This window comes from Anolis carolinensis, unplaced genomic scaffold (assembly GCF_035594765.1).
Source record: "Anolis carolinensis isolate JA03-04 unplaced genomic scaffold, rAnoCar3.1.pri scaffold_7, whole genome shotgun sequence".
Taxonomy (NCBI): domain Eukaryota; kingdom Metazoa; phylum Chordata; class Lepidosauria; order Squamata; family Dactyloidae; genus Anolis; species Anolis carolinensis.
Window position 1 is genome coordinate 32,620,704 of NW_026943818.1, and position 17,596 is coordinate 32,638,299.

Sequence of the window (17,596 nt, forward strand, 5' to 3'; positions counted from 1 at the left end):
ATTAATACTATCGTATTATTTCTTACTCAGTTCGAAAATAAATAAATATGTATTCCATCATAGTCTCTATATGCGGACATTCTGTGTGAATTTTGTGCACAAAACGGCCCGAACGAGAGAAGTTTTTACTACTATCTTACCCAGCTTGAGAATAAATAAATATGTATTCCATCATAGTCTCTATATGTGGACATTCTGTGTGAATTTTGTGCACAAAACGGCCCGAACGAGAGAAGTTTTTACTACTATCTTACCCAGCTTGAGAATAAATAAATATGTATTCCATCATAGTCTCTATATGCGGACATTCTGTGTGAATTTTGTGCACAAAACGGCCCGAATGAGAGAAGTTTTTACTACTATCTTACCCAGCTTGAGAATAAATAAATATGTATTCCATCATAGTCTCTATATGCGGACATTCTGTGTGAATTTTGTGCACAAAACGGCCCGAACGAGAGAAGTTTTTACTACTATCTTACCCAGCTTGAGAATAAATAAATATGTATTCCATCATAGTCTCTATATGTGGACATTCTGTGTGAATTTTTTGCACAAAACGGCCCGAACGGGAGAAATTTTCGTCGGCTCGGGACCGAATATTCTCCCGAATCGAAATGCGATTTACTACACAACGGATCTGGCTTGAGTCATCTGTTTCTGGGAAGGAGGTGGAGATGCTCAACGTGGAAGCCTCCCCGCTCTGTGTCTGTGTGTTGGTGCATCTTGACTCCTGCCGCAGTTGGCTGGCGGAGAGGCCACCGGGGTCGTGACGTCACTGGACCGATCTTTCCCCCCGGGGACCGTTGTCGGCATACTCTGCGATGATAGGCGAGCCGCCGGAGTGGGAGACGCTGGGGCACTCTAAAACCACTTAGCCAGACGGGGCCGGGCATGCTCGCAGTGCCCAAGTACGACCGTTTTTGGAACGACGCCACGACACCCTCGGAGACGGCAGCCATGAGCAGCAACGACCCGGTGCCCCCGCCCCCCATTCCCCCGGGCGACGAGCCGGAAACCGGGACCACCTTCTGCACCCTGATCCCCAAGATGCCCCAGTGGAAGTTCGCCGGGCCCTCGGGCTTCCTCAGCCGCAGCCCTTCCAGCGCCAACAAGGAGCTCTCGGCTTCCGGGAAGAGCGGGTCGGGGTCCGGCCTGGCCGCGGTGCTCAGCGCCTGCGAGCCGGTTTGCGCCACGCCCTGCAGCCTCCCCGTGATGAGCCGTCTCCGGGGAGGCTCCGGCGGCGGGAGGAAGGCGCCACGGGCCGAGGGCCACAAGCCGGGCGGCGACGAGTGGAGCCGCAAGGGGAGCTTCATCAGCAAGCCGGTGCAAGGGTGGCTCCACCCGGACGAGAGGGTCCTCAGTCCGGGCGTCTCGTATGTGGTTCGGGTAAGTGGTGACTTCCATTTCATGGGGTGGAAACACCAGGGAGGGGAATAGTCAGGATCCGGCACCACGTCGACATTGCGGCAACGTTACATATATAGCTTATCCGTGTCACGGAATAGAAACACTAGGGAGGATAATCAGAATCTGGTACCACGTCAACATTACGACCGATGTTACGTATTTAGCTTATTGGCTTATCGTGTAGAAATGCTAGGGGAGGATAATCAGGATCCGGCACCGAGTCAACATTACGGCAACGTTACATATATAGATGATTGGCTTGTTGTGTCCACCGTGTCACAGAATAGAAACACTAGGGGGATAGTCAGGATCCGGCACCACGTTGACATTACGGCCGATGTTACGTATTTAGCTTATTGGCTTATCGTGTACAAATGCTAGGGGAGGATAATCAGGATCCGGCACCGAGTCAACATTACGGCAACGTTACATATATAGCTTATCCGTGTCATGGAATAGAAACACTAGGGAGGATAATCAGGATCCGGTACCACGTCAACATTACGACCGATGTTACGTATTTAGCTTATTGGCTTATCGTGTAGAAATGCTAGGGGAGGATAATCAGGATCCGGAACCGAGTCAACATTACGGCCGACGTTACATACATAGATGATTGGCTTCTCGTGTTCACTGTGTCACGGGGTGGAAACACTAGGTGAGGATAGTCAGGATCCGGCACCACGTCAACGTTATGACCAATGTTACGTATTTAGCTCATCGGCTTATCGTGTAGAAATGCTAGGGGAGGATAATCAAGATCCGGCACCAGGTCAACATCACGGCCGACGTTACATATATAGATGACTGGCTTGTCGTGTCCACTGTGTCACGGGGTAGAAACACTAGGTGAGGATAGTCAGGATCCGGCACCACGTCAACGTTATGGCCAATGTTACGTATTTAGCTTATCGGCTTATCGTGTAGAAATGCTAGGGGAGGATAATCAGGATCCGGCACCGAGTCAACATTACGGCAACGTTACATATATAGCTTATCCGTGTCACGGAATAGAAACACTAGGGAGGATAATCAGGATCTGGTACCACGTCAACATTACGACCGATGTTACGTATTTAGCTTATTGGCTTATCGTGTAGAAATGCTAGGGGAGGATAATCAGGATCCGGCACCGAGTCAACATTACGGCCGACGTTACATACATAGATGATTGGCTTCTCGTGTTCACTGTGTCACGGGGTGGAAACACTAGGGGGGGGGTAGTCAGGATCCGGCACCGGGTCGACATCACGGCCGACGTTACGTATATCACGTATCGGCTTATTGTGTCCACGGTGTCACGGGGTGGAAACACTAGGGGGGGATAGTCACTATCCAGCACCATGTTGACATTACGGCCAATGTTACATATATAGATGACTGGCTTGTCGTGTCCACTGTGTCACGGGGTGGAAACACTAGGGGGGGATAGTCAGGATCCGGCACCACGTTGACATTATATAGCTTATCGGCGTATCGTGTCCACCGTGTCACGGGATGTTTTCTGCGCGAAACAATTTTGCGCTGAATGCATCCTGAACGGTGAAAATTCTGCTTCGTACATTTCCCGACCCTTAGACAATGTTCCTGAGGATTTTTTTCCTCATACGTTAGACAACTTTCCCAAAAATTTTTTTACTACAATTCCCATCTTTTTTCCCGATTTCTGATCCAGTACATGGGGTGCATCGAGATTCTCCGCTCCATGCGGTCGCTGGATTTCACCACACGAACGCAGGTAACCAGGTAATTGACCGCTTTATTTCCTGAATTTATTTCGGCGCTCTTGAATTGGGGAATTGTAGTTTTCCCAGGGAGACTTTGGGGCGAGTCACACACTCTCGACCTCTATGAGGTCTGCCGTTAGCGCTCGTAAACTCGTTCCCGGCCGTAAAACTCCGATCTTTCGCTGCAGGGAAGCCATCAACCGACTCTACGAGGCCGTCCCGGGGGTGAAAGGGACCTGGAAGAAAAAGGTGGGTGTCCTTGGGAAACGTGGTTTATTTCTACCTGTCGTTGTCCAAGTTATTTGAACACAGCACTCTCTATAACTGGGGTGTCTGTGGTGGAGGAAGTACATGAAATCTAGGATGAAATTGTCCTTGTATGAAAGCCTTCACTTAGGTGGTGTTTGTGGAGGACATTGACAGGGCTCATGGACATGTTCACGGCGCTTTCTATAACTGGGGTGTCTGTGGTGGAGGAAATACAAGAAATCTAGGATGAAATGGTCTCCATACGAAAGCCTTCACTTAGGTGGCGTTTGTGGAGGACATTGACAGGGCTTGTGGACATGTTCACAGCACTTTCTATAACTGGGGTGTCTGTGGTGGAGGAAATACATGAAATCGAGGATGAAATACATGAAATTGAGGTGTCTGTGGTGGAGGAAATACATGAAATCTAGGATGAAATGGTCCCCGTATGAAAGCCTTCACTTAGGTGGTGTTTGTGGAGGACATTGGCAGGACTCTGGGACATGTTCACGGCGCTTTCTATAACTGGGGTGCCTGTGGTGGAGGAAATACATGAAATCTAGAATGAAATTGTCCTTGTATGAAAGCCTTCACTTGGGTGGTGTTTGTGGAGGACTTTGACAGGACTCTGGGACATGTTCTATGTTTCTATAACTGGGGTGTCTGTGGTGGAGGAAATACATGAAATCTAGGATGAAATGGTCCCTGTATGAAAGCCTATATTTTAACTTTTATTATGTGTATAAAATGCATATCCCTCTGGCCGTTTCCCACGCTGGGAGTTGCAGTCTGACGAGTCCGAATTTTCTCATTTCTCCGATTTCTATTGAGATCCGTATTTCCCAAAAAATAAAAAAAAAATCAGGCTAAAAGTTAATACCGTACTTGGCGAGTGGTTAAGAGCGCAACAATGCCTCCTAACGAGGAGTGGGCGCGAACCGGTAATTAACGAGACGCAATGCTTCATTTTCTCGAAAAGTAGTTGTGTGTTTCAATGGGACGTCTATTGAATGATTAGACTCGTATAATCAGTCGGCGCAGAACTCGGCAATTATGACTCCGCTCGGAACAAAGGAAGAGGCTAAATATACACCGATCGGCACACCGGGTATTATTATCCACCTGAAACAAAAGGGCGTTGAACTCGGATCTGAATATTACATTACCGAGTTGTTTATTTCGGGATGGTTTTGGCGCTCTCCTTGCCCCTTTCTCCCTAGGCCCCCAACAAAGCTCTCTTCTCCATCCTTGGCAAGAGCAACCTCCACTTCGCTGGACTCAGTATCGTCGTCAACATCTCCATCGACGGGCTGAACCTCATGATCCCGACGACCCGACAGGTATGTCCCTGGAACTGGAACTGGATCAAAAGAGCCAGCTATTACCCCAAAAAGTCACTGAAGGGTTGCGGGAAAGAGCCAGCGGTGACCGCAAGAGTTCATTAAAAGGTACCAGGAAAGAGCCAGCTGTTACTACAAGAGTTCATCAAAGGGTAGTGGGAAAGAGCCAGCTGTTACTACAAGGGTTCATTAAAAGGTCGTAGGAAAGAGCCAGCTGATACTACAAGGGTTGCCAGAAAGAGCCAACTGATACTACAAGAGTTCATTAAAGGGTAGCAGGAAAGAGCCAGCTGTTACTACAAGAGTTCATTAAAGGGTCGAAGGAAAAAGCCAGCTGATACTACAAGGGTTGCGAGAAAGAGCCAACTGATACTACAAGAGTTCGTTAAAGGGTAGCAGGAAAGAGCCAGCTGTTACTACAAGAGTTCATTAAAGGGTCGTAGGAAAGAGCCAGCTGTTACTACAAGGGTTGCGAGAAAGAGCCAACTGATACTACAAGAGTTCATTAAAGGGTAGCAGGAAAGAGCCAGCTGTTACTACAAGAGTTCATTAAAGGGTCGTAGGAAAGAGCCAGCTGTTACTACAAGGGTTGCGAGAAAGAGCCAACTGATACTACAAGAGTTCATTAAAGGGTAGCAGGAAAGAGCCAGCTGTTACTACAAGAGTTCATTAAAGGGTCGTAGGAAAGAGCCAGCTGTTACTACAAGGGTTGCGAGAAAGAGCCAACTGATACTACAAGAGTTCATTAAAAGGTAGCAGGAAAGAGCCAGCTGTTACTACAAGAGTTCATTAAAGGGTCGTAGGAAAGAGCCAGCTGTTACTACAAGGGTTGCGAGAAAGAGCCAACTGATACTACAAGAGTTCATTAAAGGGTAGCAGGAAAGAGCCAGCTGTTACTACAAAGGTTCATTAAAAGGTAGCAGGAAAGAGCCAGCTGATACTACAAGGGTTGTGAGAAAGAGCCAACTGATGCTATAAGAGTTCATTAAAGGGTCGTAGGAAAGAGCCAGTGGTTACTACAAGGGTTCATTAAAGGGTAGTGGGAACGAGCCAGCTGATACTACAAGGGTTGCGAGAAAGAGCCAGCTGTTACTACAAGGGTTTATATAAGGGTTGTGGGAAAGAGCCAGATTTTACTACGAGTTCATTAAAGGGTAGCAGGAAAGAGCCAGCTGATACTACAAGGGTTGCGAGAAAGAGCCAGCTGTTACTACAAGGGTTTATATAAGGGTTGTGGGAAAGAGCCAGATTTTACTACGAGTTCATTAAAGGGTAGCAGGAAAGAGCCAGCTGATACTACAAGGGTTGCGAGAAAGAGCCAGCTGTTACTACAAGGGTTTATATAAGGGTTGTGGGAAAGAGCCAGATTTTACTACGAGTTCATTAAAGGGTCGCAGGAAAGAGCCAGCTGATGCTACAAAAATTCTTTTAAAAGTTGTGGGAAAGAGCCAGCGGTTGTGACAAGAGTTTATTAACGGGTTCAAAGAGAGAAGAAGTCCCAACAACACCCGGTTACAACCCGGATCAGTACCGTTCCGATCGATCCGGCGGCCGAGTGGTGGTGGCGAGAACGTTCCTCCTCCTCCTCCTCCTCCTCCTCCTCTTCCTCCTCCTCCATAATCTCCCATCTCTCCATCCTCCCGTCTCTCCTTGTCTGTTTCCATCCTAGATCATCGCGAACCATCATATGCAATCCATTTCCTTCGCTTCGGGGGGCGATACGGTAAGCCTTAAAATACCTCCCCCTGCAGTACCTATTTACCTACTCGCCTTCTGCTTTCGAGCCCTTCATTCATATCCATTGCCCCATTCCGTCCTTTTTTTCAGCCCTTCCTTCTCGCCCTATATATCTCCCGGTTGCCGGCGTTTAATTCCAATTTTAATTATACTTCCGCTTTCTTGATTGTATATTATTATTATTATTATTATTATTATTATCTGCTGTTTTCTTTTTTGTATATTATTATTATTAATTTTAATTATACTTCTGCTTCCTTGATTATATATTACTACTATTATTATTATTATTATCATCTGCTGTTTTCTTTTTTGTATATTATTATTATTAATTTTAATTTTAATTATACTTCTGCTTCCTTGATTATATATTACTACTATTATTATTATTATCATCTGCTGTTTTCTTTTTTGTATATTATTATTATTAATTTTAATTATACTTCTGCTTCCTTGATTATATATTACTACTATTATTATTATTATCATCTGCTGTTTTCTTTTTTGTATATTATTATTATTAATTTTAATTTTAATTATACTTCTGCTTCCTTGATTATATATTACTACTATTATTATTATTATTATCATCTGCTGTTTTCTTTTTTGTATATTATTATTAATAATAATTTTAATGTTAATACTTCTGCTTTCTTGATTGTATTTTATTATTATTATCTGCTGTTTTCTTGTTCAATTATTATTATTATTATTATTATTATTATTATTATTATTATTATTATTATTAATTTTAATTATACCTCTGCTTTCTTGATTGTATATTATTATTACCATCTGCTGTTTTCTTGTTTGTATATTATTAATATTATTATTATTAATAATAATAATTTTAATTTTAATTATACTTCTGCTTTCTTGATTGTATATTATTATTATCTGCTGTTTCCTTGTTTGTATATTATTATTATTAATAATAATAATAATAATAATTTTAATTTAAATTATACTTCTGCTTTCTTGATTGCATATTATTATTATCTGCTGTTTTCTTGTTTGTATTATTATTATTAATAATAATTTTAATTTTAATAATACTTCTGCTTTCTTGATTGCATATTATTATTATCTTTTAATAATATTTCTGCTTTCTTGATTGCATATTATTATTATCATCATCTGCTGTTTTCTTGTTTGTATATTATTATTATTAATTTTATTATTGTTATTATTATAAGATTTATTATTGTTGTTATTATTATTAGATTTATTATTGTTATTATTATTAGTTTTTATTATTATTATTAATTTTATTTTTAATAATGTATTATTAGTATATTAATTCTATTATTATTATTATTATTAATGTTATTATTGTTATTGTTATTAATTTTATTTATACTCCACTTTATTGATTGTATATTATTTCTTTCGTTCCAGGACACAACCGACTATGTGGCCTATGTCGCCAAGGATCCCATTAACCAGCGAGGTTAATTATTACCACTTTTTAAAAAATTAATAAATAAATAATTACCACTATTCGTGGGTGCCGTTCGAGCCTGCACTCATAGGAGTCTAGTGCCGACATCGAGGGAAGTCGTGGTCCGTATGAAAGGGACCGAGGAGAGATAGGCCGCGAGTCGACGGCGTGATGCAGCGGCTAAAAAGGCCAATGTGATTCCCGGCAGCATCGATCCAAGACGAGCATTGCAATCATAGTCAAAAGCTTTCATGGCCGGAATCATTGAGTTGTGGTAATTTTCCGGGCTGTCTGGCCATGCTCCAGAAGCAAAAGGCTGGATGGCCATCTGTCGGGAGAGATCGGATGGCCATCTGTCGGGAGAGATCGGATGGCCATCTGTCGGGAGAGATCAGATGGTGCATTCCTGCCCGGCGGAAGTGGGGTTGGACTAGGTGGCCTTTTGAGGGATTTCTCTTCCAGGTCTATGCTTCCGCGATCCTTTACGCAACTCGCTCTTCCTTCCTCCTGGCTTAGCGTGCCACATCCTGGAGTGTTGCAACGGACTCGCGCAGAGCGTCATCAGCACCGTCGGGCAGGCCTTCGAGCTCCGCTTCAAGCAGTACCTTCACAGCCCCCCCAAAACCGTCACCCCGCAAGAGAGGTAGGTCCTGACGTGAGTAGATAAATAAGTCTTACCTGGCCCCAGCCCAGCCCCAAACATTCCTAGTAGGATTAGGAAAGTCCTAGTCCCAGCCTGTTTCTAGTTGTAGGCAAAGCAATTCAAGGAAAAGTCAGAGGAATATAACTTTCCTCCTCCGTCTTTCTATCCAGGTCCACGGGGACGGACGAGGCCGGATGGGGCGAAGAGGAGGAGGCCTCGGAGCACGACTACTACAACAGCATCCCAGGCAAAGAGCCGCCGCTGGGAGGACTGGTGGACTCCCGCCTCCACCACAGCGCCTCACTGGGCAACGTGCCCTTCTCCTACTCCAGCCACTTCAGCCAGGTGACTCCCGCTCTGCCTGCTCTTCTTGCTCTTCCCGCTCTACCTATTCTTCCTGCTCTTCCTGTTCTACCCATTCTACCTGCTCTTCCCTCTCTACCCGCTGGTCCCGCTCTTCCTGCTCGTCCCACTCATCCCGCTCTTCCCGCTCTTCCAGCTCGTCCCGCACTTCCCACTCTTCCTGCTCTACCCGTTCTTCCCGCTCGTCCTGCTCTACCCGCTCTTCCCGCACTACCCCCTTGTCCCGCTTGTCCCGCACTTCCCACTCTACCCGTTCTTCCCGCTCTTCCTGTTCTACGCATTCTACCCGCTCTTCCCACTCTTCCCTCTCTACCCGCTCATCCTGCTCTTCCTGCTCATCTCGCTCGTCCCGCTCTTCCCGCTCGTCCTGCTCATCTCACTCTTCCCAATCTTCCCGTTCTTCCCACACTTCCCGCTCATCCCACTCTACCCGCTTGTCCCACTCATCCTGCTCTTCCTGCTCGTCTTACTCTTCCTGCTTGTTCTGCTTGTCCCGCCCGTCCCGTTCTACCTGCTCTTCCTGCTCGTCTTGCTCTTCCTGCTCTTCCCATTCTTCCCACACTTCCCACTCTTCCTGCTCGTCTTGCTTTTCCTGTTTTTACTGCTCGTCCCACTCTACCCGCTTGTCCTGCACTTCCTGCTCTTCCCATTCTCCCCACATTTCCCGCTCTTCCCTCCTCGTCCCACTCTACCCACTCTTCCTGTTTGTCTCACTCTTACCGCTCTTCTCGCACTTCCCGCTCTTCCCCATCTCCGCTTGCTTTTGACACCACTTGATGCCGTCAAACCCAGGAAAGTTGCATCGAACAGCATTCAGTTGATAACGTCGATGTCCAACATTTAAGCTTGACCTCTCCAAACTTTCTTCTCCCAAGGTCGGCTCGCCCGCCCGGAGAGATCTGAGCAGCCATGCCAACCTGAACTGGGATGCCGACCCTCACGGTAAGCATCGGCGCCATTGTCGTCTTTGGGTGGCCTCGGTAAATGATGAGATTAATCCTACCAGGAATGTTTGGGGCTGGGCTGGGGCTAAGACCCAGTTCAGATCTGTAACAAAGTATTATAAATATATAGTTCTTATTATTAGATGAAAAAAGGCGATTTTCTGATAACAAGAAGAAATATTTGGAAAGCTTATGGTTACTTTTGAAACCTGAGAATTTTTTCCGATTTTCCAGGGCTGAGCTCCGACGGCTACGTTGAGGCGGACGGGAAGCCCCTGGGCTCCCAAGACTACGAAGACCACATGTACGTCAACACCCAGAACTTGGACAACTGGGAGGCGGATCCCGGCGGGGCCCGTCCGCTTGCCGAGAGCCCCCCCAAGGACCTCTTTGATATGAGTAAGAGGGACTTTTCTCTCTGGTGGGGAGGAGGAGTAGGCCTCTTGTTTCTAATTTTGGCCTCCGTCGCATCTGCACCCAGCGCCACCCTCCCACCTCGCCAGGCTGAATAATGATTTTATTAATATCACCTTCCCACTGCCAAAACGAGGATCAGGGTGCGCTTTTATATAACCGCTGGCAACACCGCCGCACACGCATATGAGACATGCTGCCAAATCCAAGCGAGCCCAGGAGCGCTTCGGTGGCTACTCAGATTTCGAATCCGGGTCTCGTGGGCACCGAGCCTCCCCGGGGAGGAGGCAGATTTTTTCGGCACTCGTTGCTGTGTTTTCGGATCGTCACTTGTCAAATTATTATTAGTTTCCCCCCGCTAAAATCCCTCTCGCTCTCGTTTTGTTTGTTTCATACCAATGCAATTAACTTTCCCCGCCAGTCCCTTCCAATTGGCATAAATCAAAATCATCACGGATTAGAGCGTTTTGCAAGTTCTCTCGGTCTCGAGCGACGGGATCGCTGTCATTAAATGTCTCGAGGTCCGGAACACGAACCGATGGGAGCAAAAATCCGTACACACACATATAGACATTAGACATGTCCAAAAAATCGTTTTGAATTGTATATCGGAATTATTTCGGATTGTTCTCGCTTTTTGATACGCATTCCGAGACATTGTCTCACAGCGCAACCAGCAATGTAATTCGAACCATTGTTGGCCCATTCTCTAATTGTCTCTTAATGTTTCGTTAATTTTTTTTCCCCAAAAAGATTTTTTAATATATTTTTTAAAATATTTTAATTTTTTTTTGTTTCTTCAACCTACCTTGAATGGGAGCTTAGTGCAGCCTAACATGGCTGCCGCTCCCCGGCCAATCAGAAGCTTCCACGGTGGACGCAAAGGTGAGGGCTAACGTCCTCTGCGTCCACATGGAAGACTGCCATACAAGCCCGGCGTGTAGCATTTGCTTAGAAACATTTAGAATCATTACGAATTTTCAGAAATATCCGAAATTTTTGGGTGAAAAAAATCGGAAATACTTTCTATATCGAAGCGCCAGCGCCCCCTACTTTAGAAACGAGAATTGAAACGTTTTTTTTCATTGATCGGACATGCCTAGTACACACAAATATAGACATATAGACTTGTGACAACCGAGCCCTTGATGGTAGTACTTCCTCATTCCATTTCAAGGGCAGCGAACAAGACGACGTCCCACGCATAGAAGATTATAGTTGTTTCTCTGTGTGGGGCCACTGACTTCTTTGGGTGGCCTTGGTAAATTTTGAGATCAATCCTACTAGGAATGTAAAAGTAGAGAGATGGTAAATATGGAGTAAATATTGTCCACCTCCAACCAACGGTTTCTCGTAGGGCCTTTCGAAGATGCCTTGAAGCTCCACGCGTCCATGTCAGCGTGTGGCCTGGGCGGCGGCCCGCCGGTGGAAGACCAGTGGCCCAGCCCTCCAACCCGGAAGGCCCCCATCGCCCCGACGGAGGAGCAGCTGAAGCAAGAGCCCTGGTACCACGGCAAGATGAGCCGGAAGGACGCCGAGAAGCGGCTGCGGGCCGACGGGGACTTCTTGGTGCGGGACAGCATCACCAACCCAGGGCAATACGTCCTGACCGGGATGCATGGCGGGCAGCCCAAGCACTTGCTCCTGGTGGACCCCGAAGGAGTAGTAGGTGTCATAAATACTTTGTCAAAGCATTACAGAGAATGAAGTTGGACAGACACAGAGATTACACAACTACATTGGGTACACAAATAATAATAATAATAATAATAATAATAATAATAATAATAATAATAATAATAATGTGTTGTCGAAGGGTGGCCTTTTGCAGTTAGCAGATCGTAATTTATTATTATTATTATTATTATTATTATTATTGGGTTGTTTGAGTTGCCGTTTGTTTTGGTGCATATATATATATATATATATATATATTAGACATGTCCAAAAAATCGTTTTGAATTGTATATCGGAATTATTTCGGATTGTTCTCGCTTTTTGATACGCATTCCGAGACATTGTCTCACAGCGCAACCAGCAATGTAATTCGAACCATTGTTGGCCCATTCTCTAATTGTCTCTTAAGGTTCCGTTAATTTTTCCCCCCCAAAATTTTTTTAAAATATTTTTTTAAAAAAATTTGTTTCTGTAACCTACCTTGAAGCTTCCACGATGGACGCAAAGGTGGGGGCTAACGTCCTCTGCGTCCACATGGAAGATTGCCATACAAGCCCGGTGTGTAGCGATTGCGCATGCGCGTCCGCCATTTTCGAAACATTTCGAATCATTACGAATTTTGGGAAATATCCGAAATTTTTGGGTGAAAAAACCGGAAATACTTTCTATATCGAAGCGTCAGCGCCCCCTACTTTAGAAACGAGCATTGAAACATTTTTTTCATTGATCGGACATGCCATATATATATATATATATATATATAAAACAAGAGCAAAGGTAGCTCTTGCATTGTGTTAATGAGGTACTTTGGGACCGCGTTGTCCCCGTCTCCTTCCAGGTGAGGACAAAGGACGCCTTGTTTGAAAGCATCAGTCACCTGATCAACTACCACCTGCAGAACGAGCAGCCCATCGTGGCGGCCGAGAGCGAGCTGCACCTGCGCCAGGTGGTGAGATGGAAGCCATGACGGCCTGGTGGGTATTTGCTCATCTCAGACACAATCAAAGCACCCCCGACAGATGGCCACCCAGCCTCTGCACCGACTTGGCTTATTTATTGATTTTGAGTTGCCGAGCTCCTTATGCCTGGCCCTTCATCACGCCTCCGTCATTAGTTCTTTTTCCAATTATTATTAATAGAAAATTGGAAGTGTGCCTGTTCTTTTCTCCCGTCCCATGTTTTTATTTTTCGCACCTCGCCGCATTATTTTGCCTCGTCCCCTCCCTCCTTCTTTGCCCCCAAAACCAGTTCTGAAAGCAAGGCAGAGAGAGACAAAACCTGGACTGGATTCCTAGCCGGAGCAGCTCTATGTAACCTTCTGGGAGGAGTCCACTCCAGAGGCTGCAGTCCACCCGGGTGCAGCAGGGCCTCAGCCTAAACAGCGAGTATGGGGCTTCCAGCAGATTGGAGCAGCCATTGTACTTTGTGGCTCAGTGCCTCAACCTGAGTGCTTTTGTCTGCATGCCTCAGCCTGCATGTCTTTACCTGCATGCCTCCACTTGAGTGCCTTTGCTTGTGTGCCTCAGCCTGCGTGCCTTTGCCTGAGTGACTTTTCCTACATGCCTCAGCCTGCATGCCTTTGCCTGAGTGCCCCAGCTTGAGTGCCTTTGCCTGCGTGCCTTTGCCTACATGCCTCAGCCTGAGTGCCTCAACTTGAGTGCCTTTGCCTGCATGCCTCAGCCTGCGTGACTTTTCCTACGTGCCTCAGACTACATGCCTTTGCCTAAATGCCTCAACTTGAGTGCCTTTGCCTGCGTGCCTTTGCCTACATGCCTCAGCCTGAGTGCTTCAGTCTGCATGACTCAGCCTGAGTGCCTCAACCTGAGTGCCTCTGCCTGCATGTCCTTGCCTGCATGCCTCAACTTGAGTGCCTTTGCCTGCGTGCCTCAGCCTGAGTGACTTTTCCTACGTGCCTCAACCTGAGTGCCTCAACCTGAGTGCCTTTGCCTGCATGTCTTTGCCTGCGTGCCTCAACCTGAGTGTCTTTACCTACATGCCTCAACCTGAGTGCCTCAACTCGAGTGCCTTTTCCTACGTGCCTCAACCTGAATGCCTCAACCTGAGTGCCTTTACCTACATGCCTCAACCTGAGTGCCTCAACTCGAGTGCCTTTTCCTACGTGCCTCAACCTGAATGCCTCAACCTGAGTGCCTTTACCTACATGCCTCAACCTGAGTGCCTCAACTCGAGTGCCTTTTCCTACGTGCCTCAACCTGAATGCCTCAACCTGAGTGCCTTTACCTACATGCCTCAACCTGAGTGCCTCAACTCGAGTGCCTTTTCCTACGTGCCTCAACCTGAATGCCTCAACCTGAGTGCCTTTACCTACATGCCTCAACCTGAGTGCCTCAGCCTGTGTGCCTTTGCCTGAGTGACTTTTCCTACATGCCTCAACTTGAGTGCCTTTGCCTGAGTGCCTCAGCCTGAGTGACTTTGTCTGCATGCCTCAGCCTGCATGCCTCAGCCTGAGTGCCTCAACTTGAGTGCCTTTGCCTGCATGCCTCAGCCTGAGTGACTTTTCCTACGTGCCTCAGCCTGAGTGCCTTTGCCTAAATGCCTCAACCTGAGTGCCTCAGCCTGTGTGCCTTTGCCTGAGTGACTTTTCCTACATGCCTCAACTTGAGTGCCTTTGCCTGAGTGCCTCAGCCTGAGTGACTTTGTCTGCATGCCTCAGCCTGCATGCCTCAGCCTGAGTGCCTCAACTTGAGTGCCTTTGCCTGCATGCCTCAGCCTGAGTGACTTTTCCTACGTGCCTCAGCCTGAGTGCCTTTGCCTAAATGCCTCAACTTGAGTGCCTTTGCCTGCGTGCCTTTGCCTACATGCCTCAGCCTGAGTACTTCAGTCTGCGTGACTCAGCCTGAGTGCCTCAACCTGAGTGCCTCTGCCTGCATGTCCTTGCCTGCATGCCTCAACTTGAGTGCCTTTGCCTGCATGCCTCAGCCTGAGTGATTTTTCCTACGTGCCTCAGCCTGCGTGCCTTTGCCTACATGCCTCAGCCTGAGTGCCTCAACCTATGTGCCTTTACTTGTGTGCCTCAAAGTGCCTTTGCCTGCATGCCTCAGCCTGAGTGACTTTTCCTACATGCCTCAGCCTGCATGCCTTTGCCTACATGCCTCATCCTGAGTGCTTCAGCCTGCATGCCTTTGCCTGCGTGCTAATCCTGGTACTGTATATTTTGCTTCAAGAAGAAAGAGGGGAAAAGAGTGCAAGAGAAAGAGGCTGGAATTACACTATGAAGAAAATGGCACACTTTGTTGCCTCAGGTGTGTTTCCTTGCCACAGCGGTCTTGTTTCACGCTCGAGTTCAGGTCTAAGTCTTTGGGAAAGTTTCATACTCATGTCCGTGGTTCCTGTGTTCTTGGTTATGGGTCGATGCTTATGTTTTGACTCCTGTTTCTTTCATGTACCTTGAAACTCTAAAATATGGACTTATACTTTGCGGGGTGATGAGCCCCACTTTGCCTACTTTGTCCTAAGAATCTAACTACAATCTCTTCCTTGTTGTTAGTAACTGCAATCTCTTCCCTGTTGTTAGGACTCTGGCACCGAAAACAACGCTGGGCCAGTCGTCTAGGTATGGATCGATCGCTTGCCTTTTTCCGGACAAAAGAGAGCGAGATGGAGAGAATTCCCGAGGGTTTATTAGCGGGACGTTTCCAAACCAATTTCAAGGATTTCGGAATGAAAACGCCGGGCGGGAGAGACATAGCGGGGATATATATTCCCTTTTGTTCCTCGTTGTAAAGCTCCGCGGCCGGTCCATTAGCGGAGCCAGTTTCGCTCGAACGAGAAAGTCGGCGAAGCGGGGAAGCTCGCCGTCACGCTTGTGACATCCCGCCCACCCTTTTTGTGTGTGTGTACGTGTGCAAGTTGTTGCTCGGAACGAAAACAAGGGCACACGCGACCCCGCCGGCACCGTCTCTGCTCTTCCCAAGATCGCCACAAGGGGTCGCTGCGGCGCAAGGAGCGTTTCCCAGGAATGTCGCACTTATCGAGAGCGTCTACACTGTCGAATTAATGCAGTTCGACGCCGCTTTAACGACCCTGGCTCAATGCTATGGAATCGCATAATATAATATGACCCACACTATTATAATATAACCCAATTTCCCCAAAAAGAACAGCCAATGACCGCGAAGCATTGCTGTTTGGGATATGTTTCTAATTAAATACGGAAATGTTCGATGGCGTCCTGAGTCCCTTTCTTTGTGTGTTTTATATCTTATTTTTTTTATATATATAAAAACGTATTAACCCCAAAGAAAGGTAATGCTGAGCATGGAAACTTGAATTCCAAGGAATCTGAGGTAGGTAATAATAATAATAATAATAATAATAATTATTATTATTATTATTATTATTATTATTATTATTATTATTTTTATTTTTATTATTGTAATGTATTATTTGTATTTGTAGTTTATTATATTATTATATTTAACTAATTTATTATTTGTATGTTGTTATTATTATTGTTATGTATTATTTGTGTTTGTAGTTTATTATTATTATTATTATTATTAAGTCACGACTGGACTTAACGTCAGGGGAACACCTTTACCTTACCTATGATTATTATTATGTTTAGCTAATTTATTATTTGTATTTTGCTGTCGTTGTGGTACATTATTATGATTATTATTGTCATGTATTATTTGCATTTGTAGTTTATTATGATTATTATTATATTTAGCTAATTTATTATTTGTATGTTGCTGTCGTTGTGGTAAATAATAATAATAATAATAATAGTAATTGTAATTGTAATTTATTATAATAATTGTAATTTATTATAATAATTGTAATTTATTATTATTATTATTTATTTCTATTTGTAGTTTATTATGATTAGTATTATATTTATTTATTTATATTTATATTTGTATGTTGCTGTCGTTTATTTTTATTTATATTTATATTTGTATGTTGCTGTCGTTGTGGTAGTTTATTATGATTAGTATTATATTTATTTATTTATATTTATATTTATATTTGTATGTTGCTGTCGTTTATTTTTATTTATATTTATATTTGTATGTTGCTGTCGTTGTGGTAAATAATAATAATAATAATAATAGTAATTGTAATTTATTATTTTTATTGTAGATTATTATTATTATTATTATTATTATTATATTTAACTAATTTATTATTTTATGTTGTTGTGGTGGTGGTAAATTATTATTATTATTATTATTATTATTATTATTTATTTCTATTTGTAGTTTATTATGATTAGTATTATATTTAGCTAATTTATTATTTGTATTTTGTTGTCGTGGTACATTATTATTATTATTATTATTATTATTGTAATTTATTATTTGTATTTGTAGTTTATTATGATGATTATTATTATATTTAGCTAATTTATTATTTGTATTTTGTTGTTGTTGTGGTACATTATTATTACTGTCATGTATTATTTGTATTTGTAGTTTATTATGATGATTATTATTATATTTAGCTAATTTATCATTTGTATTTTGTTGTCATTGTCGTACATTATTATTATTGTCATGCATTATTTGTATTGTTAGTTTATTATGATGATTATCATATTTAGCCAATTTATTATTTGTATGTTGTTCTTGTGGTACATTATTATTATTAGCTCCCAACTCTAGGAGTCTTTGATCCTATACCCTTAC

General features: G+C 44.3%; 1 protein-coding gene across 2 annotated transcripts; it reads left to right on the forward strand.

Annotated features, from left to right (window-relative positions):
• The first annotated feature begins 706 nt into the window (after positions 1-706).
• shc2 (SHC adaptor protein 2) lies at positions 707-16,127 on the forward strand. 2 transcript variants are annotated; one of them, XM_003229921.4, is made up of 13 exons: positions 707-1,389; positions 3,086-3,156; positions 3,326-3,386; positions 4,607-4,726; positions 6,396-6,449; positions 7,862-7,913; positions 8,421-8,547; positions 8,718-8,892; positions 9,786-9,852; positions 10,089-10,253; positions 11,626-11,933; positions 12,784-12,919; positions 15,481-16,127. In XM_003229921.4, the coding sequence occupies exons 1-12, from the start codon at positions 895-897 to the stop codon at positions 12,910-12,912; spliced, it is 1,824 nt and encodes a 607-aa protein (XP_003229969.1). In that variant the 5' UTR covers positions 707-894; the 3' UTR covers positions 12,913-12,919; positions 15,481-16,127. The 2 variants fall into 2 exon arrangements, with proteins under 2 accessions (XP_003229969.1, XP_062815710.1); XM_062959640.1 differs by lacking the exon at positions 6,396-6,449 and having other exon boundaries at positions 709-1,389.
• The last annotated feature ends 1,469 nt before the right edge of the window (positions 16,128-17,596 follow it).